The sequence below is a fragment of the Neomonachus schauinslandi genome, chromosome 15, assembly GCF_002201575.2.
Source record: "Neomonachus schauinslandi chromosome 15, ASM220157v2, whole genome shotgun sequence".
NCBI lineage: Eukaryota > Metazoa > Chordata > Mammalia > Carnivora > Phocidae > Neomonachus > Neomonachus schauinslandi.
Genome location: NC_058417.1, coordinates 4,576,862 through 4,604,709, shown reverse-complemented (window position 1 = coordinate 4,604,709; position 27,848 = coordinate 4,576,862). Strand labels below are relative to the sequence as shown.

General features: G+C 41.9%; 1 protein-coding gene across 3 annotated transcripts; it reads left to right on the top strand.

Annotated features, from left to right (window-relative positions):
- Window positions 1-237: 237 nt before the first annotated feature.
- On the top strand, window positions 238-27,848 carry LOC110584677 (myosin-8). 3 transcript variants are annotated; one of them, XM_021694822.1, is made up of 38 exons: window positions 238-447; window positions 1,110-1,253; window positions 1,339-1,495; window positions 3,894-3,921; window positions 4,018-4,132; window positions 4,217-4,309; window positions 4,442-4,505; window positions 5,605-5,703; window positions 5,804-5,907; window positions 6,076-6,214; window positions 7,401-7,519; window positions 7,610-7,759; window positions 9,068-9,238; window positions 10,509-10,818; window positions 10,929-10,996; window positions 12,603-12,690; window positions 12,771-12,888; window positions 13,244-13,367; window positions 13,464-13,600; window positions 15,055-15,310; window positions 17,713-17,955; window positions 18,052-18,228; window positions 18,309-18,454; window positions 18,536-18,626; window positions 18,715-19,104; window positions 19,519-19,645; window positions 20,008-20,126; window positions 20,251-20,447; window positions 21,520-21,703; window positions 21,787-21,952; window positions 22,050-22,174; window positions 23,026-23,334; window positions 24,017-24,220; window positions 25,185-25,310; window positions 25,401-25,571; window positions 25,756-25,860; window positions 26,433-26,528; window positions 27,574-27,848. In XM_021694822.1, the coding sequence occupies exons 1-38, from the start codon at window positions 238-240 to the stop codon at window positions 27,721-27,723; spliced, it is 5,820 nt and encodes a 1,939-aa protein (XP_021550497.1). In that variant the 3' UTR covers window positions 27,724-27,848. The 3 variants fall into 3 exon arrangements, with proteins under 3 accessions (XP_021550497.1, XP_021550495.1, XP_021550496.1); XM_021694820.1 differs by having other exon boundaries at window positions 10,509-10,827; XM_021694821.2 differs by having other exon boundaries at window positions 10,509-10,813; window positions 10,921-10,996; window positions 27,574-27,723.

Sequence of the window (27,848 nt, the reverse complement as noted above, 5' to 3'; positions counted from 1 at the left end):
AATCTGCAAAGTACTAAGAATGAAGCCTCCAGTCACAACCTCATGCCCGCCCAGTCCTTTGGCCTGTGTGAGAACATGGGTCAAGGGCAGCCTGGGGGAGCAGAAAGCCCAAGCGATGCAGGCACAACACTTCTTTCATGCCACATCCTAGCTCAAAGGTATAACTTCTGGTTGCTTTTTCTCCCTCTGCCCCATTTCTTCCCCAAGGCAGAATCCTCTGCTAAATAAACTGTAGCCATGAGTGCGAGTTCGGACACTGAGATGGCAGTTTTTGGCAAAGCCGCTCCCTTCCTCCGAAAATCGGAAAAGGAGCGGATCGAGGCCCAAAACAAGCCCTTCGATGCTAAAACATCGGTCTTTGTCGCGGAGCCCAAGGCCTCCTACGTGAAGAGCACCATACAGAGCAAGGAAGGAGGGAAAGTAACTGTGAAGACAGAAGGTGGAGCAGTAAGTAAACACACGGGGAGAAAACGCTCCCAGTTGTCTTCTTCAGTTTCCTCATTCAAGGTGAAGCTCTAAGCCTCCTGCCACCACAGACACCCTCCTGGTCCGTTATGGATGCCAGATTTGGACGGCAAAGGAGGTTCCCAGCAGTCACCTCGGGTGCCCCCTTCCCGGCTACCCACAGGACTTCAACACGCTAGAGTCAGCCACCACCATATCCCTCAACTCCCCACTTCGCATTATAAACCCCCAAACTTGGGGGAAATAGAAGCCAGCTTCTCCTGTCAAGAAACTATTATTTACTTAGCCAAATAATGTATTAGTATCCCCATTACTTCCCCCCAGAAGCTTCTTGTAATGAATGGCTGGGAAAAATAAAAAATTTAACCTATTAAAATAAGAGTTAAAAAGATATAAACTGATAAAAACTGGGAACAGGACAATATGGGAAGAAAAAAATCTTTAAAAAAAGGGAGTATCCTAGTTCATCATAGGAGACCGATTTTCTTAGCATCAGACTCTGAAACAAATATAATTTCATGCCTTGATTTAAAGAATACTGAATAAATGAAAAGTGTCAGTAATTATAGTTTTATAAGCAAAACAGACAAACCAACCCTACGTCCCACCATTAATACAAAGTGGTCTCTCACTTTACTTGCCAGACTCTAACTGTCAGGGAGGACCAAGTCTTCCCCATGAACCCTCCGAAATATGACAAGATCGAGGACATGGCCATGATGACCCACCTGCACGAGCCTGGAGTGCTGTATAACCTCAAAGAGCGTTACGCAGCCTGGATGATCTACGTGAGCGCCCTTCAGCATCTCCCTATTCCATCCAGCTCTCTGAGTAAAGACAAGATCCACATGTCACATTTTCTGATTTTCTCAGACCTACTCGGGCCTCTTCTGCGTCACGGTCAACCCCTACAAGTGGCTGCCGGTGTACAACCCCGAGGTGGTGGCCGCCTACCGAGGCAAGAAGCGCCAGGAGGCCCCGCCCCACATCTTCTCCATCTCTGACAACGCCTATCAGTTCATGCTGACAGGTGAGTGACACAACTATTTATGTGCAAAAATGCAGAAACAGAACCTTTAACAACCAGCCTCTGTCTGGGCCCTGATTATAATAATACATTGCAGCCACATGGGGCTTCACTGTATTCAAGGAACTTCCAGAGCTCCAGTGTCATATATGCTTCCCAGCAGCCATCCCCATTTTAGAGAGAGGAAAGGGAAGCTGGTTGAGCTCACTGACCTGCCCAAGCTAACCCAGCTAGTAAGCGGAAGCCAGGCGGAAACAATTAGCAGACCTCTGTAAACGCCTCTGCCGATTTCCCATAGGTTTTCATTTCTGATTCAACAGAAGAAAAGTTCAAATCAATTATTTTAAAACAAGCACATCCACAGCAATCAAGGAAAATAGTTACCAGCTACAGCTGGAAAGCTTTGTAATTCTTATCTTTATCGTTAAACGACACAGCTAATAATAGTGCCAGCATTTGGGGTAGAACACATGTAAAGAAAGAGCTACCAGGGCGCCTGGGTGGCTCAGTCGGTTAAGCGGCTGCCTTCGGCTCAGGTCAGGATCCCAGGGTCCTGGGATCGAGTCCCGCATCGGGCTCCCTGCTCTGCGGGGAGCCTGCTTCTCCCTCTCCCTCTGCCTACTTGTGTTCTCTATCTCTCTGCCAAATAAATAAATAAAATCTTCAAAAAAAAAAAAAAAAAGAAAGAGCTACCACTTTCCTCCCGAAGATTCTGAAGCATTTTCCTATTAGAAATACCTCTTCCTCTGAAAATATTTTTGAAATCCTATCAAAGTCTGTTATTCCTGTCTTATCAAAGCATAAACAAACAGCTCTGATATGCATTACAGGCCCAAGTACAGCATTTAAACCTTTTATTTTCACACACCAAATGTACTGCCTTTGGAAATATTCTGAATTCCAGAGTTTCCTGTTGTTCCATAGGGTTTTGGAAACTGAGAGGGTTTTGTTCTTTTTTGGTTTTTGTTTGTGTTGCTGAACTTGTTTTTAAGTTGTCTGTTAAAGGAGGAGAGAAGAGAAAGGAATAAAATAGGAATCTTCCATTACAAATTGGCCAGCAATTCCACAAGGATTTCATGCCAGTAAACTGTTCTTTGGTCGTCAGCAGAAGCTAGCTACCTTCCAGAAATGATCCAAAGGCTGGCTTGTTTCGGAGGGTTTAATACTCAGCAGCTGCACTTACTCTGCTTTGTACACCACCACCTCTATGCCAAGGTCTCCACTCCCCAAGCTTTGGGGCTGCTCCAAATTCAAGATCACTTATGGCTCCCAAACGTGATTTGCATATAAAACCATGCTAAACTGTGGCATTTGACCTGGTTCATGTTATTTCAGCATCGCCAAAAGAGACTAGAACTTTTCTTATCAGTGCTCCCATGAGATGTGATATGATCTTTCATAATTTTTCTGCTACTGGAAAAAAAATCAATTTGACTATGTTCTAAAATCTGTATCTACTGCTCTGAAGAGAACTCTGAAGTTCTCTAAAGTCTATATGCACATCGAAATAACATCCAGATTTGTATCTATTTCTCTGATAGATTTTTAGATTTGAGAATCCACTCAAATAGAACTGGAGATTTAACATATCAGAAAATTGGTATAAATCCAACATATCAGTCATATAACTAGTGACAATGTCTGTTTTTATTATTTAGAAATGTACATAAAATTAAAAGGAATATAAGACTAAATGAACATATTTACAATTCCAGATCCCTTCCCTATTTAGTGTTACCAGCAGTCAAATTAGTCATATCAATAGCTGGGAGGAGGCCAGGTAGCAGAAAAATGCATAAAGTGGCAGTCCGAAGACCTGAATACCTTTGACCTTATTAACAAGCTCTGTAATTATTATTCGAAAAGTCACTGATTCCTCTCTGGGTCTCAGCTTCTTTATCTGTTAAATAAAAGAGGTGGCCTCGGGAATTTTTCTAAGATCCCTCATGACTTCAAAATTCTATTAATTCTTACTGAAGTATTGATAGATGACATTATAGGATGCCTGGGATTTTCTTTAAAATAATCCAGGAAGAATGGGACAGGAGTATAGAGGATATAAAATTGGCCAAGTGATGATAATTGTTGAAGCTGTATGATGGAGACATGGGGGCTCTCTATGTTATTGTCTCTACTTGGTATCTGTTTGAAATTTATCATCACAAAGTTTTTAAAATTAATAAGATACAAAAGGAAACAGATGATAGCTTGCCTCTCATTGTCACAAATTTTACTCCAAGAGCCAAGTACTCTTGGGGGACTAATCACAAAACCAAAATCATAAGTGACATCTTGCAAATATTAAAAGAACAAGCTGTGTTTGATCTAAACTGACTCAATAATCTTTATATCGAATGTTCTTTTTCTTTTTTAACTGCTGGTCTTGATTTCTCTTTCACAGATCGTGAGAACCAGTCCATCTTGATCACGTACGTGATTCTTCCCTTCTCTGGTTTTGAATGTCTTAGACATAGACAACATGAGCTGTAGTAGTTCTGATCTTTTCTCTGGTCTCTGTTTGACAGTGGAGAATCTGGTGCAGGGAAGACTGTGAACACCAAGCGTGTCATCCAGTACTTTGCAACAATTGCAGTCACTGGGGAGAAGAAGAAGGAGGAAGCTACCTCTGGCAAAATGCGGGTAGGTCTGGGGTCAGACTCAAGACTCTTGGGGCTCTGAGGAATTCTGGAGCCCCAAAGGTGAGGACCGCTCTTGCCTTTGCAGGGGACCCTTGAAGATCAAATCATCAGCGCCAACCCCCTACTGGAGGCCTTTGGCAATGCCAAGACTGTGAGGAATGACAACTCCTCTCGCTTTGTAAGTCTCCTGGTCACAGAGGAGTCTTCTCGGTCCTTCCATGCTAGAGAAAGCACGTCTGAATTATCATTTCGATTGCATCCTTCTGTGTGCTTCAACTTTTCAATACTAAATAATCTTTCTCTTTTCAAGGGTAAATTCATTCGAATCCACTTTGGTACCACAGGGAAGCTAGCTTCTGCAGATATTGAAACATGTGAGTAACAGGACCACCAAAAATCAAAAGACAGACGAGTGATTTCATGTGCAGGATATTCAGGAACACTTGGCGTGTGCTGAGCCTGCTGCCAGTGTTGCCCATGAGCTAACGCCAGACTTATCCATAAATCCACTGTGTGCTCCATCAACCTCAATGGAGACTGGTGGTTCTGGAGCACATTCTGAAATTCCTGCCACAGAAGCAACTTTGGTATTTTTTCCAGGACTAACACTTGGGCTACTTCAGGTTCCTATGAGTTACCTATAGGTTTACAATATTTCTCTGTGACTTGCTCTTCATCTGAGCTTTGGTAGGTGTTTCTAAGTAACCACTCACCACAAAGTCTCAGGTGACGTGAAGAAGGAGAAGATATTACAGATCAATAATAATACAGAAGTCACAGGTCCCCCATATTAAAAGCTTATTTTTACTAGAGCAGATAGGTTTCAGTATCTACTCTTAGATAGTAAGAAACTTAGGCAGTTACCATATGTATTTGGAATTCTTATATCCAGCACCAAGAGGATCAATATATCAGGTAGAAATCTCAATGGAGTCTAATGTAATGTTCCCAGTCTCAGCAAAGACACTGAGGTTCATTTAATATTTCAGCAGCATTGGGGTGCCAGGGTGGCTCAGTTGGCTGAACATGCAACTCTTGATTTTGGCTCAGGTCGTGATCTCAGAGTCATGAGGTCGAGCCCCATGACAGGCTCTGCACTGAGTGTGGAGCCTGCTTAAGATTCTCTTTCTCGGGGAGCCTGGGTGGCTCAGTTGGTTAAGCGACTGCCTTCAGCTCAGGTCATGATCCTGGAGTCCCGGGATCGAGTCCCACATCGGGCTCCCTGCTCAGCAGGGAGTCTGCTTCTCCCTCTGACCCTCTTCCCTCTTGTGCTCTCTCTCATTCTCTCTTTCTCAAATAAATAAATAAATAATCTTAAAAAAAAAAGATTCTTTCTCCCTCTCCCTCTGCCCCTCGCCCCACCTCACTCCCTTCCCTCCCTCCCTCTCCCCCATCTAAAGTGTGTGTGTGTGTGTGTGTGTATTTCAGCAGCATTGATTTTTTTTCTAATTTAATATCTATTTCTATTTCCAGATCTTCTAGAAAAGTCCAGAGTTACTTTCCAGCTGAAGGCAGAAAGAAGCTACCATATTTTTTATCAGATCACTTCCAATAAGAAGCCAGATCTGATTGGTAAGGAATTTATAGATGAACATTAAATTTATAGATGAACATTAATATTTTTATTAACAATTTCTAATGTAAATGTATACCCTGAATTATATGTACCCAGAAATGCTCCTGATCACCACCAACCCATATGACTATGCCTTCGTCAGTCAAGGGGAAATCACGGTCGCCAGCATTGATGACCAAGAAGAGCTGATGGCCACAGATGTAAGTCACACACACACACACACACACACACACACACACTGTAAAAAAATTCCATTATGTGCAGGAACAGCCCACTGTAGGTGTGGTTACCCTAGGACACAGTATAAATTCTCCAAAATAAGTTAGTCTCTTCTGCCCTAATCTTTGTTCTGTCATTTCTCCTGGAAGAGTGCCATTGACATCCTGGGCTTCACTCCTGAAGAGAAAGTCTCCATCTACAAGCTCACAGGGGCTGTGATGCATTATGGGAACATGAAGTTCAAGCAGAAGCAGCGGGAGGAGCAGGCCGAGCCAGATGGCACCGAAGGTACCAGATGAACCTCCTTCTGGGTCTGAATTAAAGAATATGGCAGGAAAAAAAAAAAAGCCTATTCTAAACTCACATCTCCATCATAGCTGAACTTCTGAAGAGCATATACATTATCTACACACACCACACACTTTCCTCACCCCCCTTCCTCCCTTGTGTGTCCGTATCTCCATCATTTCTAAGCAGCCCAAATACGTTAAAACGAACCCTAATAGGCGCTTATAAAGACTATCTAAAAAGCACAACCGGGGCCAGATCGTGAGAGAGAGAAAGAGATGGCACAGTGCTCCCGCTCTGCCGTAGCAACGGTGCCTGTGTACGCGAGCCAACCTGGCACGTGAGCCTCCTTCAGCACTAGCTAGGTGAACTAGTGGCTGGCGAGACAGGAGCTGCCCAGCACAAAGCTGGGGGCGAAGGGTGTCCCTAGACATCTGTGCACATGTGTGCTCTGTCTATATATAAATCCGCAGGCACTCTAGGCAGTCAGATAAAAAAAGAACTGAGAAAGAAAGTCCTGTATTCCATGTGCAGAACATAAAGGACCTACCAAGGAAGCTAAAGTTGTCTGCTCTTTGAAGCCTTTCTGACCCCCACCCCCCAGCCTGACACATTCTCTCCCTCCTCTAAACTTTTCAGCAGTTACTGTGGTATCTGACCTGTGGCATTTACGTTACAGTCCTTGGCACAATTTCAGAAAGAGACTCCGTAGGGGGCACATAGTGAAATTTAATACCTACATTTTCAGATAATGAAACTGAACAAGTGGGTTTAACTTGGGAGGAGCAAAACTGAAATAAGGATCCAAATATTGGGACTTCTATCTCTCCCTAACAGCAAATATTACGATGTATTTATCTTTTCCCTCCAACCACACCTACTGTGTCGCCTTAAGAGCAGGCACCATGGCCTTTGCTTACATAAAGTGTTGCCATAAACACTGGACACGTTAACTCTTGATGAATTTCTCAAAAGCTACTCGCAATAATCCCCAAAGACCAGTGTAACTGACTATTTATTAGCAAGTATGAGCTCTAATGTACGGGGAACCTCATCTGACCTTCTATAGAATTACTTAAAGCTTTTTATTTAAATAATAAAGAGAATGGGTTGGAGAAAAATAGAAAAATTAGGTAAAAGGGGATATCCACCATTAAACAACATTTCTTGAATTGTGACTCTGCAGTTGCTGACAAGGCAGCCTATCTCCAGAGTCTGAACTCTGCTGACCTGCTCAAAGCCCTCTGCTACCCCAGGGTCAAGGTCGGCAACGAGTATGTCACCAAAGGCCAGACTGTGCAGCAGGTGAGTGCATGACCTCATTGAATGACACCCATCCCAGGCCTTCACAGCATGTCTTCAGCAGCATCAACAATCACTACTCTGTCCACGAAGGTGTACAACGCGGTGGGCGCCCTGGCCAAGGCCGTCTACGAGAAGATGTTCCTGTGGATGGTCACCCGCATCAACCAGCAGCTGGACACCAAGCAGCCCAGACAGTACTTCATCGGGGTCTTGGACATCGCCGGCTTTGAGATCTTTGACGTGAGTTGTCTTCATATTAACAAAAAGTGACGGGCGCCTGGGTGGCTCAGTCATTAAGCATCGGCCTTCGGCTCAGGTCATGATCCCAGGGTCCTGGGATCGAGCCCAACATCGGGCTCCCTGCTTGGCAGGAAGCCTGCTTCTCCCTCTCCCACTCCCCCTGCTTGTGTTCCCTCTCTCGCTGTGTCTCTCTCTGTCAAATAAATAAAATATTTAAAAAAAACAAAACAAAACAAAAAGTGAGAGAAAAACAACGTGGGCTCTGACATACGAGGAATTCCTGTACATTTACAGTGTCCATATTGCTTCCTTCAACACTGCACCCAGAACAGGAACTACCTCCCCCATATCTAGGCAATACCAGAAATGTAATGATAACCGTAACTGGCATTTGTGGAGGAGTGAGGGTATTTCTGGCACTCCACTAAGCACTTCAAAATGTTACCTCATTTAATCTTCAAAACAACCCATGAAAGGGTAACGAATATTACTATTAATTACATGTGGAGAAACAGAGATGCAGGAAAATGAAAACCCTTGCTAAAGATCCCACAGCCATCTAAGGCAAAGCCAGGACAAGAACCCAGACGTGTAGACAGGGCATCTCCCATGGAGGAGAAAGCACACAGGTCATGGTCTCTTCTGTTCCAAGTTCATCTGACACGTACTATTTCACCTCTGGGGTATCAGCTGCATCATGTGTAAAATGCGGGTGTAAATTATTACAAAGACTCTTTCAGATCATCAATTACTACACCACGTCAGGTCCCTATTTTCACAGACCTGGCAAAGGGAATTTGCCAGATGTTTGATATGAAGACGAGACAAACTTGCCTATTATTCCACTTTGTACATCAACTAAAAGGTCTTAGGAGAAGCTTTTCTTATGTGACAGCCAAGAGTGAAAATGTGAACTTTATCCTGAATTGGAGAGTGGGGTGGTAAAAGAAGTGAAACTTTCCAATAAATTACTTTCACCCTTAAATCCAAACCAAAACTCATGGGGACCATGGTTGTACTTTTAATGTATGCTTTTGCTATGCAATCTTAGAGCTGGGAAGGGGTAGATCTTACCAGAAGTCTTGCGTATAATTGATACCTGTGCCTTTAAATAATGCCCAGAATTCATAATAAAGGCTCATGTCAAAAAAAATGATCATTTTTTTCCTTGGGACTTCTGAAAGAACAACAATTAGTTTAAATTTTATTTCATTACTGTATTTCATATTTTTTCAATAAAAGAATTTTTCAGTAATGAATTTTACTGCTAAAAAATCCATTTAATGTTGAAAATTTTGTTTTATGCAGTTCAACAGCCTGGAGCAGCTGTGCATCAACTTCACCAACGAGAAGCTGCAACAGTTCTTCAACCACCACATGTTCGTGCTGGAGCAGGAGGAGTACAAGAAGGAGGGCATCGAGTGGGAGTTCATCGACTTTGGGATGGACCTAGCTGCCTGCATCGAGCTCATCGAGAAGGTCTGTTTGACTTTCTTTTTTTTTTTTTTTTAAAGATTTTATTTATTTATTTGAGACAGAGAGAATGAGAGAGAGAGAGCACATGAGAGGGAGGAGGGTCAGAGGGAGAAGCAGACTCCCTGCCGAGCAGGGAGCCCGATGCGGGACTCGATTCAGGGACTCCAGGATCATGCACTGAGCTGAAGGCAGTCGCTTAACCAACTGAGCCACCCAGGCACCCCGGTCTGTTTGACTTTCTTATTTGTTTTGTTAAGTAGGCTCCATGTCCAGCATGCAGCCCAACTCGGGGTTTGAACTTACAATCCTAAGACCAAAACCTGAGCTGAAATCAAGAATTGGACACTTAACCAACAGAGCCGCCCTGGCACCCCAGTCTGTTTGACTTCTAAAGAAAGGCAGGCTGCAAGGATAACTTTCCCAAGTGTCTGAAGCAATTCTAGAAAGTATCACTGTGACATTAGATAGACGGGTATCAGAACAAATAGAATTACTGTTTAAAACTAACTTCCTCTTTTCAACTTCTACATAAGGAGGATCAGAGTGTTTAGTTTCATTCTGTTCTAGCCAGTTTTGTTCTAACAGCAACTCAAATCTGATTTTAAAGCAGCACTGAAAACTCAATTGAGACAATCTGCTCCACCAGCAGAACTACCTCACTAGTTCTGAATCTATCTCCATTATGATCCAAGACGTCAGCCACATAAATAAATCTCTTTTCTAGATAAAAATTAGTACACATGTAACCCAGCTAGGACCTCTATGAAAGATAATCTGTATGGAAGTCAAGAAGTCCAACTGCTTACGCTTTTCCATAATCCAACTTTAAGGAGATTAAATACAGAAAATGTTTAAATAAGTTTGGAATATGTATACTACTAAACTACTGCATATAAAGTAAACATCACTCTTAAGTCAGTAAATCCTTTTCATAATAAAATAGTGACAGTAGATTAATAAATAGGCAAAAAGTGTGATAATACAGAACACTTTAACAAACTGCCCACACATGTTGTGCTGACTGACATTTGAAGTTTGTATTGGGCTATTCTTTTAACTGAAAGTGTTGCTATGGACTGGATATGACAAGGAATGGTGGGAAAGTCACTCCAGTGATAACAAAAGGATTTCTTTGTGAGCTATGACCCTGGTTTACTTTATATACATATTTACTTGGCAGTTCTGATCATTCAATCAGATACAAATACAGCCACCATGTTTGCATCTTTTGGGAAAGATACGTTGAGGCTAATGTCCACCTTTCTGAATTCAGCCACTGGGCATCTTCTCTATCCTGGAAGAGGAGTGCATGTTCCCCAAGGCCACAGACACCTCCTTCAAGAACAAGCTGTATGACCAACACCTGGGCAAGTCGGCCAACTTCCAGAAGCCCAAGGTTGTAAAAGGCAAGGCCGAGGCCCATTTCTCTCTGATCCACTACGCCGGCACCGTGGACTACAACATTGGTGGCTGGCTGGACAAGAACAAGGACCCCCTGAACGACACTGTGGTTGGGCTGTACCAGAAGTCTGCGATGAAGACTCTGGCCAGTCTCTTTTCCACCTACGCTAGTGCTGAAGCAGGTACTTTCTGTGCCCTTAATCTAAATCAAGCCCATTCCCACAAAATGTTCAGATAACATTCCAGCCTCTAGGATTCTGCTCTAATTGATGGGTTTTTCTTTCTACCTCAGATAGTGGCGCAAAGAAAGGCGCTAAGAAGAAGGGCTCTTCGTTCCAGACTGTGTCAGCCCTTTTCAGGGTAAAGTACAAATTTCACCCAAAAACTCTATTCGGTTTCTATGAATTATCATAATTACAGGGTTTAGAATAAATTAGGAGAGAATAGAATGTTCAAATATTCACTCTTATCATGGTAGAACCAAGCAACACTTCTCTTACAGGGTGAGATGCTCTACCCATTATTCTTCATTATGATCATCTGATGTGTTCAGGAATGCCAAAATATCATTAGAAGCTTTCTTACTATGTAATCAGGCTGATTTTTAAAGAAGCATAGCCGAACTTCAAAGCTGTCCCTAAGGAAAGCTGTTATCTTTATTCTACTAATGTTGCCCTTTGAGAATGCTCCTGAGTTCCTCTTTAAAGACATACTCTTTAGCACATCCTTCCCTCAATACACATCTCTGTCCTCTGAGGAGGATGTAATTTTTTGTAATGGCTGAAAATCATCTAAAATCAAGCCTAGTGATTTACATGAATGATTAAGCTAGAAAATATCTCTTAAGATTAAAATAACAAATAATTTTACTACAAATCATGTGATTTTGTTAGGTAGCTTAACAACTGACTCTTCCAAAGGGAAGTGTGTGAAATGTCTAGATTCACGGCTGCTTTGTCAGAATCTGTATGGCTAAGTCTCATTCCTTTTAAAGGATATAACCTGTGACTGAAACAGGAAAACTGGCCTGTTCTTTTTCTTTCTCACTACCAATTTGCATTATCTCACCAAATAGGCTCTTGCTTCATCAACTTATCCTTGTACATGTCTTCAAGATTAGAAGCCCACAGTACTTATTTTGTTTCCTAATAGTTAACTGAGATATGAAAGAAAGAAAAAAAAAAAGCAACTCTGCCCTCCCAAAGACTATACCTAAGAAATATTGAGAAATATTTACATGTGAGTTTTCTACAAATGAGTAAAACAACATCATCGGTCATAAGCAACTACTCTATTTCTGGAATAACGCCCCCCCAGATGCTTCAGGCTGTGGATCATTCCCAGGCACCCAAGATCCACCCACACAAGATTATGTAGTAGCATGATTTTAGACTCTTCAAAAAAAAAAAGGAAAACAGTACAAACAAGAAGTCACAGGACCCAGGGATAATAATAACCTCGAGGAAGGAACAGCAAAGGTGGGACAAGGGCTAACCTAGGTTCCCAGTATAAACTACAACTGTGAAAATTACTAGCACTGAGACAGATGGAAGAGGCTTTAGAGGTAATCTCAACTCTTTTCAGATTAAGGCCCAGAGAGACGAATGGGATTTTAGAGAGTCAAGCAGCTCATTAGTGGCAGAATGAGACCACAGTCTTTTGTCTTCTAATTCCCAGTTGAGAACAATTCCTGTGCATTAAGGCTATGAGATTTGCAGTTTGTTTATAGAATAGATCCTAGTTGTTATAAATGAATACCTTGGAGAGCTGCATTTCTTCCCAGCACTTTGGCCTTGTGGTTATTTGGCAGGCTAGAACTCTGGAGACCTTAAAAATACAGAGCAATTGAAGCCTCGGAGGCGTATACCTAACAGTTAAAGGAGTGCCTAGGTTCACTCCAAATAATTACAAAAAAGCAATCTGAGATAAAACTTTCTCATCAAGTCCCTTCTGTCTGGTTTTCTAGGAAAATCTAAATAAACTGATGACCAACCTGAGGAGCACTCACCCCCACTTTGTACGGTGCATTATCCCCAATGAAACCAAGACTCCAGGTAAGACCCTTCTGATGCCCAAACAAGCTCCAGGGTGTTTGCTTTAGACCATGAAATAAGGCATGCATTCTTCCTCTCAGGGGCCATGGAGCATGAACTTGTCCTGCACCAGCTGCGGTGTAACGGTGTGCTGGAAGGGATCCGCATCTGCAGGAAGGGGTTCCCAAGCAGGATCCTTTATGGGGATTTTAAACAAAGGCCAGTCCCTCTTTGTTGTATTTCACTGAATGGTGTGAACATTTTATCATCTTAATTGTTGTCCTCTGTTCATCACATTTCATGTGCCCTGTTTAGTAAATGCTGTAAAATTAAGAAGTCAAATAATATAGTCTTGTGGTGGCAGGACAGGATAATAGTTCGAAGAGGTGGTATTTCTCACAAATAGGAAGGACACATGCATTAGACTACAGAAAAATCATACTGTTTTACTATCTGAACTTAAAGGACAGCTGGATTTTCTACTTTTACTTTTTCTCTCAGATTTTTGGGGTCATTTGGTTTCCCCATATAATCATACGGCCCTAATCATTCTTTTCTTTGTTTGACTGAACAGATACAAAGTTTTAAATGCAAGTGCTATTCCAGAAGGACAGTTCATCGACAGCAAGAAGGCTTCTGAGAAACTTCTTGCCTCTATTGATATTGATCACACCCAGTATAAATTTGGACATACCAAGGTATAGCTGTCATTTATTCCTACCTGATCCACACCGTTCTGCCATTTCTGTGTCTCCTGTACCACGGGGAAGACTCGGGATTCTCCTTTTTCCCAGGTTTTCTTCAAAGCTGGCCTTCTGGGTCTTCTGGAAGAAATGAGAGATGAAAAGTTGGCCCAGATTATAACAAGAACTCAAGCCGTCTGCAGGGGATTCCTAATGAGGGCTGAATATCAGAAGATGTTGCAAAGGAGGTAACAACAGTGCAGATTATCCGAATTGTAAGGTCCCTTTGGGACTATCACTCAGCCTTTCTCATTTATTAACACTCATTTTGTGGCTAATACATGCTTCTTGTGCAGTTCAGAACTCACTCCTACAACATACCCGCCTTTGCTTAACCCCTCATACTTGCACTCCCTCCAATTTCTCCCTGTCCATCCCCCTCAAATAGAGCTGCCAGAATAATGTGCAATAAGCACAGTTTTCATCATGCTGTAGCTCGGTCTGTGGCTCCCCCTGGCCTCCCATGACAAATCCGTGTTGCCTTGCGTAGCTGTCAAGGCTCTCTGTATTCCCCAGTACATCTGTCATTCCCAACCACACAGCCTTTTCCAGCCGGCCTGAACAATTTGCTTATCTCCTGTTTTCATGTTTGCCCCAGCCCTTTCCCCTCATCCTAATTTACCTATTTACCAATTCAGAACTTGCACTTTTCCTTTCTCCAATGAGCCTCATCCAGCTCTATCTACCCAGCACTGATGCACTCCCTGCCCCCCCCCGACACACACACACATTTTGCATTCATTTTGCTCCTCTCTGCTTATTTGGATTTGTATTATAAGTGTTCCCAAATCCTCCCCATGTGTCTACATTATGGTTTGTGTCATGGTATTTGCCTTCTCAGAGTCATGGTTCTTGTAATTTGGACCTATACAAAAAGAGAATTTACATTTTAATAAGCTTGAAGAGGCATACAGCAAACCTTGCTAGTGTAGTGCTACACTTTGCAGAAGGAGCATCTTTTATTACTATTTAAAAATTGTACTTAGATAAAACAAATTTGTGTGCTCAATGCACGCTAAATCACCTGTAGATATTAACAATCTAATTAAGCAAATAAGAATGAGGCATTTGAAATAATCTGAGGAAAGCCAGTACGTTATGTGAAAAAGCTAACAAAAGTTTACGAGTGGGTAATTCAGTGTTAATCAAACTAAGACGAAAGGCTCCAAGAAAGATGTGCTAAATCCTAAATTCCTCCAGTGGGGCAAATCAGAAAGCACCCAGTGTCATCTCACAGCTCACTCTGTAGGCCAACAGCCCACAACACAACCAACTCACAAATGCCACGTCCACTCCCAAATCACCAATATTGTAATATCTCAAATGATCTTAAATTGGTTTGTGTTTCTCATACGTGCAAAGTATTCCCACTCTAAGTCTGCTCCTTTGCTAGTGTGGTGAGGGTCTTGAGAACACAAAATTACTCAATATGAGCAGTACACATTAGCAAAGTGGTTACACTGAGCACTACTATGAGTGTGTCTGTGTCTCTATAAAGCCTGCAGTTAACATATACAAAATCTGATATATCATTTACACCTGGGGGAGCATCACAAGGGGAACTTGTGTGTAAAAAAAAAACGCCAACAATAACACTGCCCCTATTGAATCGATCTACACTGATATTTTTACGTCATTTCAGAGAAGCCCTTTTCTGCATCCAGTACAATGTACGTGCGTTCATGAACGTCAAGCACTGGCCCTGGATGAAACTCTTCTTCAAGATCAAGCCTCTCCTCAAGAGCGCGGAGACCGAGAAGGAAATGGCCACCATGAAGGAAGAGTTTCAGAAAACCAAAGATGAGCTTGCCAAGTCAGAGGCAAAAAGGAAGGAACTGGAGGAAAAAATGGTCACTCTCTTAAAAGAGAAAAATGACCTGCAGCTCCAGGTTCAATCTGTGAGTATTCTGTATTCTGAATGCAACATGTTCCTGAAGCGTTTCTAGAAGGCATACATACTTCGGATTTACAAAGAGCCTTGTCTTGAAAAAGAAAAATCTCAAATTACTTTTTTTAGTATTTCACGTATCTTTCCGTAGTCCTATGAGGAAGATACACACAATGACTTCTGAATTACAAATGGAAAAGGGAGGACTGAAGAACATATTCAATAATATCACAAATCTAGCAGCCATGAAGGAAGCAGTTTAAAGGCGATGCCCCAGATCGCAGCCAGATATCTTACCCATTTGCCTTGCATGCTTCATCCCAGCCTTACAAAGATCGTCCTATTCTCTGAACGCAAGTCTGAGATTGTATTGAAATTAAAGAAAGACCATTATTCTTTTTTAATTCAATTAGCCAACATATTGTATTTCATTAGTTTCAGAGGTAGAATTCAGTGATTCATCAGTTGCATATAACACCCAGTGCTCATCACATAAGGTGCCCTCTTTAATGCCCATCACCCAGTTACCCCATCCCCCCACTCCTCTCCCCTCCAGCGACCCTGTTTGTTTCCTATAGTTAAGAGTCTCTCATGGTTTGTCTCCCTCTCTGATTTCTTCCCATTCAGTTTCCCCTCCCTTCCCCTATACTCTTCTGTGCTTTTTTTTATATTCCACATATGCGTGAAACCATATGATAATTGTCTTTCTCTGATTCACTTATTTCACTCAGCATAATCTCCTCCAGTCCCATCCATGTTGATGTAAAAGTTGGGTATTCATCCTTTCTGATGGCTGAATAATATTCCATTGTATATATGTACCACATCTTCTTTATCCATCTGTTGAAGGACATCTACGCTCTTTCCACAGTTTGGCTATTGTGGACATTGCTGCTATAAACACTGAGGTGCAGGTGCCCCTTATTCTTATTTCTCTCCATCCTTACCCCTGAGATTTAGCTCAATAAATCTGTTTGCAGTTATGTGAGCTGAGCAACCAGAGTGTAAGGTAGAGCCAAGTTCCCTCTGTGATTCTTCCTTTGACAGACATCCCGAGTTCTTAAGGCTTCTGTTTACTAGCTCGGGAAGAAGTTGTAATCAGGGTGGGGGATAGTCTGGACCAGTGCTCTGTCCAAGCATAACCTCCCATTTCCATGGTCCAAAAGCCCACCAGTGTCATGAAGAAACCTGTGAAAGGGATAGTCTTCCTAAAATCTTTAAGCTATTTTCAACTTTCCCTTCTGATACCTTCACTTATGTGGTTACATTTTCCCAAAACACACAACCAACAACCACTTCAGCCTAGCGTCCCTTCACAGTTCTTATCATCAGTCAGTGTGTAAACACTTAAAAATAAAAGCAAAGGAACCCTGAGAAGTCCCCATTATCATCCATTTAAGCATTTAAAAAACATAAGCTATGAACAAAACAAACACTGACTGAAAAGTTAAAGAAATTCCCCAGGCCAGAGTAATCTAGTAAGGCTGAGCTGATTTTTATCTGAGTTCTTCAGTCACTCATAGAAACTGTATGGAGCTATGTAATGCCTCAAAATTACACATTCTTGTGTATTCTAAAATTCATGTTGAGACTAATAGGTGATCCTCAAAATACAAATGAAAACTGTGGACATTTACAGCACTGCTATGGACTATCAGGAAGGTTGTGAGTGTATAACAAATGGTGCGTGGAAATGTATTCACAGGCATAAAATTATTTAAGTTCTTTTTCCTTTCCTTTTTAAATTAAGTCTAACAACTAGTTGCTTGAAGTGAACAGGGAATGATCAAAACCAAATCTAACCAATCTAAGTCAGAATCTTTGGGGACGCCTGGGTGGCTCAGTCAGTTAAGTATCTGCCTTCGGCTCAGGTCATTACCCCAGGGTCCTAGGATCGAGTCCCGTGTCAGGCTCCCTGCTCAGTGGGGAGCCTGCTTCTCCCTCTGCCTGCCACTTCCCCTGCTTGTGCTCTCTCTCTGACAAATAAGATCTTTAAAAAAAAAATCTTTGACTATCACAGCTGAAATGTTCCTAGTGATCATTTATTCCCCCCCCCAACTACATATGAGAAAACTGAGGATAAAGGAATAAAATAAATTTGCCTACATTCATCCATATGGAGACAATGCTGAGACAAGACCTCAGGCTTCCTGTGGCCTATCACTCTTCTAGACACTACTTTATAGTCGACTGATTCAATCCAATCACTCTTCAGATTAATTTGCTTCTAAGTCTATGGTCTTGCTTTTAATTAGATCCATTTCTCCAGGCCACATAATAATGTTCAATTAAGTTTAATTTATATTCACACTGAAAAAGTCACCAGAAGTCAGCAAACGCTACTATTTTGTGCAAAGAACAAGTTCAAAATCGTAACAAACTCTCTAAAGACCTTAATGAATCTCTCCACAGGAAGCTGACGCCTTGGCTGATGCAGAGGAAAGGTGTGAGCAACTGATTAAAAACAAAATCCAGCTGGAGGCCAAGATCAAGGAGGTGACCGAGAGAGCAGAGGATGAGGAGGAGATCAACGCCGAGCTGACCGCCAAGAAGAGGAAACTGGAGGACGAGTGTTCAGAGCTCAAGAAAGACATTGACGACCTTGAGCTGACCCTGGCCAAGGTTGAAAAGGAGAAGCATGCCACGGAGAACAAGGTAGGAATCATATTCTGTTCCACCATATAGAGGTTCTGCCACCCTACTAATAAGATGCTTTAGCACAGCTATCATTTCTCTTTTTAATTTTTCAAGGTGAAAAACCTCACAGAAGAGATGGCAGGCCTGGACGAAACCATCGCAAAGTTGACCAAGGAGAAGAAGGCCCTCCAAGAGGCCCACCAGCAGACCCTGGATGATCTGCAGACAGAAGAAGACAAAGTCAACACCCTGACCAAAGCTAAAACCAAGCTAGAGCAGCAAGTGGATGACGTAAGTGTGTTTTTGATATCCATTTGAAGGATTTTTTTAAACACACTTTCAATGTTTAACATATTTTCCTTTCTCGTTAGCTTGAAGGGTCTCTAGAGCAAGAAAAGAAACTTCGAATGGATCTAGAAAAAGCAAAGAGGAAACTGGAGGGTGACCTAAAATTGGCCCAAGAATCCACAATGGATGTAGAAAATGACAAGCAGCAACTTGATGAGAAACTCAAAAAGTAGGAACTCCAGAAAAAAATTCCATGTGATATCATCTTTCAATTCATGAGTATTAATATGTCTTATTCTTCTGTCTACAGGAAAGAATTTGAAATCAGCAATCTGCTAAGCAAAATTGAAGATGAGCAGGCAGGAGAAATTCAACTACAGAAGAAGATCAAAGAGCTGCAGGTGAACCATCTCATCTTCATTTTTTTCTGTACCCCGAAAACCCTGAGACTGAGATGAGTTTATGTTAATGTTGATGTGTCACTCCCAGGCCCGCATCGAGGAGCTGGAGGAGGAAATTGAGGCAGAGCGGGCCTCCCGGGCCAAAGCAGAGAAGCAGCGTTCTGATCTCTCCCGGGAACTGGAGGAGATCAGCGAGCGCCTTGAAGAAGCCGGCGGGGCCACTTCTGCCCAGATTGAGATGAACAAGAAGCGCGAGGCTGAGTTCCAGAAACTTCGCCGGGATCTGGAGGAGGCCACCCTACAGCACGAAGCCACGGCGGCCGCACTCCAGAAGAAGCACGCAGACAACGTGGCCGAGCTCGGGGAGCAGATAGACAACCTGCAGAGGGTCAAGCAGAAGCTGGAGAAGGAGAAGAGCGAACTGAAGATGGAGATCGATGACCTTGCCAGTAATGCAGAGGCCATTTCCAAAGCAAAGGTACCCAATACCAACTCTAAATGATGTTCATTAATAACCTGATAGAACACTCATTGTTCTGTCACTAAACACTGTTTCTGGCAGTTTATAGCACTAATCTAATATTTCCTATTATAATATATTCCATTCTACTTCATTTTTGTTAGTGCTTGCTTATGACCTATTAAGACTGTTTCAAAATCTACTTTAAGCAAGTGTCAGTATCATTGGAAAAAATGAACGGGCTCCAACAATGGCCACGTCCGGGACATCCCTCACTCACCATGCTTGAATCTTAGCCTGTCCCATCAAGTTGGTGCCATAACTTTCTACTCACGCTTGAATTTATTCACTCTAAAAATAGTTGAAGACTCAAGTTTTAACTTTTTTTTACTGCGTTCAGTGTCTCATCTTTCACTGCCACATACCCTGTAGGGGAACCTTGAAAAGATGTGTCACACTCTGGAAGATCAGGTGAGTGAACTTAAGACCAAAGAAGAGGAGCAGCAGCGGCTGATCAATGACCTGACGGCTCAGAGAGCACGTCTGCAGACAGAAGCAGGTGAGGACCTTTCTGTGGGCCCTGAAACTACATACTAGATAAAAGTGATTCCAGAGGTTCTGGAGAAATAGCACTATTCCCTCCCATCTTAGAGGGGAATAAACAAACTGGTAGACTCTGCTGAGCAGGTCAGAAAGAATGCAAAGCAAGAACTGGAAGAATAGTTTACTTGTTACACTTCTGTGGCATTTCTGCTTTTTGCCTCCAGTTCTAACCAGTTCTATACTCATATTTAGAAGCAAATAAAACATATTTAATATATATAAGTATATAATTATATATATATATATATATATATATATATGAAAGCTTAAGCTTATTTCTATGCCATTAACCAATTCATTTACTTCTATTATTCCTAGGTGAATATTCCCGACAATTAGATGAGAAAGATGCTTTAGTTTCTCAGCTTTCAAGAAGCAAACAAGCATCTACACAGCAGATCGAGGAGCTGAAACGTCAGCTGGAGGAAGAAACTAAAGTGAGTTTTACCAAAGATCTTGGCTGAGTAAATCCAAGCATGTCCAGTTACGTTCTACTCTGGGTATGTAAATTATGTGTCACTGAATAAATGAATTCAAGTCACTGAACCAGTCCTTCTGCAGGCCAAGAACGCCCTGGCCCACGCCCTGCAGTCTTCCCGCCACGACTGTGACCTGCTGCGGGAACAGTATGAGGAGGAGCAGGAATCCAAGGCCGAGCTGCAGAGGGCGCTGTCCAAGGCCAACAGCGAGGTGGCCCAGTGGAGGACCAAATACGAGACGGACGCCATCCAGCGCACAGAGGAGCTGGAGGAGGCCAAGTACGGGCTGTGAACACTGGGGGAGGAAGAGGACATGGTTTCCTAGGTGCACAACTCAGCAACTCCCAGAAACACTATGATGATGACGTTGATGATGGTAACATAATAGTAACAGCAGACACTAAATTTACTGAGCACACGCTACACGTCACGTACTATAAATACACATTAGCTCATTTCGTTTTCATAGCAACGTCATGTTTTATCCCTATGTTACAGATGAGGAAACAGGCTGTGAGAGGTTAACCAACAAACCCAAGGGCACATGATTAATAGATAGTACAGCTAGGATAGAATCAGATATTCTGATTCCAGAGCCCACCTTCTTAAGTACTGCAGTAGGAAGATACAGCTCTTCAAACTCATGCTGGAGGCCACCAAACTGTACATAATGTCCAGGGTTGGTCTAAATAAAATAAAGCCTTAGCCTGTGTATAGACCAAAGTAGATCTTCTTGGGCTTCAGGGCGAAAGGCTTTTCCATACCATAAAGATGTAGAGTTGGCACACAATGGGGAATGAAGAATGTAGGTGATTCAGAAGGAAAAAAGAAAACCCGCCTTGCTTAAACTGTCCTGATTTATCCATCAATTTCTTTCTCTGGTGAGAACTCCAAATATATATGAAAAGAAACTACTTTTCTTTAGGGAAAAAGTACATAAAATGAAAGAAAAAGTCTGAGAAAGCAAATGAATATGCTCAGTACATTTTTGCCCAATAAAATATCTAGTTAGCCTCAAATCCTTTTTGGAATGAGATGAGATATATAAATCAATCAATAAAATTGTCCTGGATAATCATTTTCTGCAACTCAATCAAAAGTCCTGAAAACCCCGAATTATTTATATAGTAAGACACATACAACGGAGCACTAACAGCAGCCTCTAAGAACTGAATTCAGGTGCCCACCACTTTGGACCTTTTCATGCAGGACCAACGGAGAAAGCAGCTCTGGCTGCCACAGTTTGGATAACCATATCTTATCTGCCATTATAGAAGCAGAACTGTCAAAGGACGTTACTGCTTGCCCCTGTTCCAGAGCACTCTCCTTAACTGCCTGGCTAACGTTTCAGGAAGAAGCTGGCCCAGCATCTGCAAGAAGCCGAGGAGCACGTAGAAGCCGTGAACGCAAAATGCGCTTCCCTTGAGAAGACAAAGCAGCGGCTCCAGAATGAGGTGGAGGACCTCATGCTGGACGTGGAGAGAACCAACGCGGCCTGCGCCGCCCTGGACAAGAAGCAGAGGAACTTCGACAAGGTGGCCCGGCCTGCTTAAACTTCATCAATGTTTACTGGGTCTCCCTTTCTCCTTGCAGCGGCTGACAATTTGCTGCTTTTCAGGTCCTAGCAGAGTGGAAACAGAAGTATGAGGAAACTCAGGCTGAACTTGAGGCCTCCCAGAAGGAGGCCCGTGCGCTCAGCACTGAGCTGTTCAAGGTCAAGAATGCCTATGAGGAATCCCTGGATCAAGTGGAAACCCTAAAGCGGGAGAACAAGAACTTGCAGCGTGAGTGCTCTTGAACTTCCGTACCTCCAACAGCCCTGGCAAGACCCTTCCATGTTGCATGAGTCTGACCACCCCTCCCTTATCTGTTCACCCACAGAGGAGATTTCTGACCTCACTGAGCAGATTGCTGAGGGAGGGAAGCAAATCCATGAATTGGAGAAAATAAAGAAGCAAGTAGAACAAGAGAAATGTGACATTCAGGCTGCCTTAGAGGAAGCAGAGGTACATATTATGTTGTTGTTCGGGAAAATCAAAGACATGGGTGAAAACACTCAAAGTAGGTGATGGATCCATTATTACAGAGCTTGTGAGAATATGAACTTGTACAGCCTTTATGAAGGACAAGCCTTAAAAATGTAATACTATGACCCATCAATTCTGTAAGAATCTACCTCAAGAAAATTATCTCAAATGGAGGTAAATCTTTAAGCACAAAGATGTCCAATCCAAGAACAAGATGAAGCTAACTATGGAAAATTCATATGCTGCAACTGTATATGACCGTTAAATATAATATGGGGAAATAGTTATGGTAGACAATAATTTTAAAGCAAACACACATAAATATATATAATTTCATCATGCAAAAATATATAAGTAGGAAAAAGTCTAGAAAAAATGTACCACATTTAAATGGTCATCTTTGGATGGGGTGCACAATAGGAGGTTTTTCTTTGTTTTTATACATTGCCCCATGTTCTACACTGTATATTTTGTAATCAGAAAAATGTTTTTAAATTGAGAATTTCTACAAACACATTTTAATGTATAAAACAGACTGAGAGTTCATGCTTACTACATGAGTTTAACTATAAGTTTTGTTAGTACTCACATGAATAATACTTACATAGCACTTCATACTTTATAAAGCACCTTTATTACAGAGCTGCCCTATATAATCTATGACTGAATAAACAAGAAAAAAAATGATTTACCTAACAGGCTCCTGGAACTGTTGTATTGTACTTTGTAAAATCAGACAAACTGATGTTAGTAAGAATTTGGCTCACAAGGGAATACACTCCAAATATTCAAGTTATTTTCCATTATTAATTGATCACTGTTTTGTTAAGGCATCTCTTGAACATGAAGAGGGAAAGATCCTGCGCATCCAGCTGGAGTTGAACCAAGTCAAGTCTGAAGTTGACAGGAAAATTGCTGAAAAGGATGAGGAAGTAGACCAGCTGAAGAGAAACCACATCAGAGTGGTGGAGTCGATGCAGAGCACCCTGGATGCTGAGATCAGGAGCAGGAATGATGCTCTCAGAGTCAAGAAGAAGATGGAAGGAGACCTCAATGAGATGGAAATCCAGCTGAACCACGCCAAGCGCTTGGCTGCAGAGAGTTTGAGGAACTACAGGAACACCCAAGGCATCTTGAAGGTAAACGGGTCCACATAAACAGCTAAGTCAGGGAAGTGACCTGTCCTCCATTCAGCAAAACATCTTCGTGTTAAACAATCCAGTTTTTTCATTTAACAAATTATACAGCTCACAGTATGGAGACAGCTAAATTAAATATGCATAGAATATATTTTTACAGAAATGCTATATAAAAGAACAAACAGAAACCCAGAGATAAGCTTTGATATAAGAGAAAGTACAAGACTTTGGTACCAATAAGCCTGAGGCTGAGCCTTGTTGTGTTACTTACTGGCTGCCTGATTTTAGGCAAATGATTTAACCTCTCAGAACCTCTGCTGCTGCTTCTACAAAATAAGAATGAAACTACCCACTTCACAGGGTTCCTGTGAGAATCAAATGAGATAACAGATGTCAGGTACTAGGGAGAGCATATGGAAAATGCTCTATAAGTGACATTAGTTACTTGCACATGAAAAAATAACCAGTTAATGGCATAAATAGAATGAGACTCTGTCTCCTGATCATTCTCGCTCACCTAAGCTGGTGACATCACCATTTGCACACTCATTCAAATGACAGGCCTGTCACTTCCTGCTCCTGGCACCAGGACATTCTTCCAGTTCGCCTCCTGGGATGTTCACATCCTCTTCAGAGTGTCTAAGGTTTTGTGTTGTTTTTTTTTTTTTTTTTTACTTAACAGGACACCCAGCTACATCTGGATGACGCTCTCCGGGGCCAGGAGGACCTGAAGGAGCAGCTGGCCATGGTGGAGCGCAGAGCCAACCTGCTACAGGCTGAGATCGAGGAGCTGCGGGTCACTCTGGAGCAGATGGAGAGGAGCAGGAAAATCGCAGAACAGGAGCTCCTGGATGCCAGTGAGAGGGTCCAGCTCCTGCACACCCAGGTAACAACCCCCATCAGACAAATGCTGCTGTACTGTTAAGTGATGGATGAGAATTATAGTATAGAAATACTCCATTTATATAAATATGTGTATATAAAAAAAAGGATGGGGAATATGCTCTAAAATATTAACTGCATTTATCTTGGAAAGATGGGATTGTAGGCAATTTTTTGGTGTGTGTTCCTATACATCTTTTTTAAGATTTTCTACCCAAAAAAGGAGAGAGTTTTATTTAAAGTTTGGCTCTTTAGGTTTTGAAAACCATGATACAGAATAAACTTGAATAAAGATGATTTGTTAATTCCAGAATCCAAAAATGTGCCACGTAGTATTTCTCATCAGGAGTCCACACATTTAGCATTGTGTTTACTGTCCGTGAGTCTTGCAGGACACTGCTGATCTGCCTGGACATTAAATGCAGTAACACCAGGTAGTCATTTTAACAAGCAAAAATACCTACCTCCAAAGGTTTCCAAATACCCGTTGAGGCAGTGTTGATTCCCTTTGAGAAGCACTGGGTTAAAATTTTAATAAAATGTTTTCTTAAAACTAATTCAGTATTCCCCCAGGGAGCAAACCATGAAAGTTAACAGAGAATAGATCCTTTCTAACTGAAAAACTCCCAATGCCAGGCACTCACAAAAAGAATCAATTATTTTCTATTATTTCCAACCTTTTAAGGATAGAATACTAGTAATGTCTAATTGAAATATAATTGAAAGAACAATTAATTAATATAGGCATTCTCAAATCTCAAAAGTCCTTATGCATAAATTAGACACTGAGACAGTGGGGGGGCTGTTCCAACCTTTCAAATAATTAATATTTTGCATTGGACAAATATTTAAACTTGAGTAAACTGTTGCCATCAGGTCCCCTGCACAAGCCAACAAGTAAGACATCTGTAAAATCCTACGTTGGCAAATAACAAGTCTTATAAATTTCCATTGACTACTTTTAACAGAACACCAGCCTGATCAACACCAAGAAGAAATTGGAAAATGATGTTTCACAACTCCAGAGTGAAGTGGAAGAAGTCATTCAAGAATCACGCAATGCAGAAGAGAAGGCCAAGAAGGCCATCACTGATGTGAGCAAGCTCAGCACTGGTTTTTCTGATACACGTGTGTTGCCTGCCATTACTAGGTTTCCTTATTATCTTGGTGTATTTTCTAAATAGGCAGCCATGATGGCTGAGGAGCTGAAGAAGGAGCAGGACACCAGCGCCCACCTGGAGCGCATGAAGAAGAACATGGAGCAGACGGTGAAGGACCTGCAGCACCGTCTGGATGAGGCTGAGCAGCTGGCCCTGAAGGGTGGGAAGAAGCAGATCCAGAAACTGGAGGCCAGGGTGGGTCTCTCAATCTCTCTGAATCTGGGAAGGGGAAAAGGGCACTCCCTCTATCTTTCTCTCTCTACATATTGATGCCCATCTTTGTCCTGAGGCTGAGGACATCCGCCCAATATCTTCAGCAGGTCCTGAGCTAATTAATATCCCCCAAGACTGGCTGTGTACATATCTTTCTTGGTTGTAGGTACGTGAGCTTGAAGGAGAGGTTGAAAGTGAGCAGAAACGTAATGCTGAGGCTGTTAAAGGTTTGCGGAAACATGAGAGAAGAGTAAAGGAACTCACCTACCAGGTAAAGGGAATAACTTTCTAGAAAATCCAGACTTCCTGCCCAAAGGGAAACTGACAGTCTGTTAACTGTTTATGGTGCTCACAAACAGATCCACCTGAACTCGATATATAAATATAAGGGGCAAATGATAAAATTGCTTATCTCAGACCCTTTCCTAAGCTAGGAAAGGCATGGAAGTCTTTAGAAAATAGCATACCAGAGAAAAGGATACAGGTTTTAAAGCCAGATAAACTGGGTATTAGTCTTAATTTGGCCCCTCTTAATTTTTGAACGTGGGTAGGTTACTTAACACTCTAAACCTTAGTTTCATTCCCTATAAAACAGAGTAACAGCATGTACTCTCTGGAGTAGGGAGGCAAGAATCAGAGAAGATGTGTAGAATTCCCTAACACAGCACCTGCACAGAGTGAACATTTAGCAAGAACGGCTGCTGTTAATACTATGGAGGAAGGCTCAGAGTTGACCAACTTAACCCCAGGCCCACCTGCCATCATATCAAAGTGGTTTATTTTACCCCTTGTAGGAGGCTCATTTCATTGTACTGAATGCAGACTATTTTTTCAAACCCCCAGACAGAGGAAGACCGCAAGAATGTTCTCAGGCTGCAGGAATTGGTAGATAAATTACAGGCGAAGGTGAAATCATACAAGAGACAAGCTGAGGAGGCTGTGAGTATCTTTAAGCCCTTGAGGGAGGAAGAAAACTTCTTTTGGGGTAGAAAGTATATTAAGAGAATGTGTCAACGAGAAAAAAAGCACAGTAAGAATATACCACTCATATTTTTTAATTGTTTTGTTTTTTAATTTAAATTCAATTAATATACCACTCATATTTTAAGAGAGATATTATAAACATGAATTTACCTCCAAATCCGGATTACAGAATAAGACTTTAAGAGGAGATGTTTTTATTATTAAGCATTTTGTAAGGGTTGGGGAAAAAAAACAGTAACCTACCTTGATAGCTGCAAAGACTATACTATCACAACTGTAGTCCATGATAAATACTCCTCTCCCTCTAGAAATGCACAAAATCAAGTGTTCTCAAGAGCCAAACATAAATCTTTTACCCCAGCTGACTCCTTCATATACTACCAGTATCATCACGGGCTCACCTCTCCACATGTACTGTGGCAAATAAGGACATGCTGGAAGATTCTCCAGCCTCACTTTTCCTGATTGTTCCCCATTCTTCCAGACACAATGTGGTAGGTCGGAAGTAGACAGTAAGTTAGGAGAGGGAAGAAGGAAGGGAAAGGCTCAAATGGTAATAAGTAAAACCAACAGATGCATGCTTCTTCTCAGACCCACTTTTTCCCTTTCTCTGTATACCAGAGTCAAAATATATGACAAAACTTGTTAAGTGAGGTTGTCTCAAAGTTGAAATTTGACCTTGTATTTACTTACTAAACTCTGTCAGGGTACATGGCTCTCTTCCTTCTTTCTACCCAGTCCATGCATCACAAATAGATTTCATGTACACATGAGTTTGACACACTAAGGTTGTCCTTCCACTCTAAAAGTGTTTCTTTTTTCATTCATTAGAGTGAAAAAAAAATACACAACTGAAGTCACAAGTTCTGTCCAGATTTAAAGTCAGACATGGCAAACACCATAAGAAGGACATATCTGAGTTGAGGAAATAATCCTGTTTGGTGACAAGCGCAGTGAGAACCACAAAGTCTAATTCTCACGATTTTATCTTTCCTCTTAGGAGGAACAATCCAACACTAATCTTGCTAAATTCCGCAAGCTCCAGCACGAGCTAGAGGAGGCTGAGGAACGGGCTGACATTGCCGAGTCCCAGGTCAACAAGCTGCGGGCGAAGAGCCGGGAGGTTCACACGAAAGTCAGTGCAGAGTGAACACATCTGCCTGATGCTGCCAAGGGGCTGAAGAAATGCACAAAATGTGCTATTCTGGGCCACTTATGAGGTTTATTTTTCTCTTAATGTTGAGTAAATAAAAACTCTAGTAAACTTATAAATTA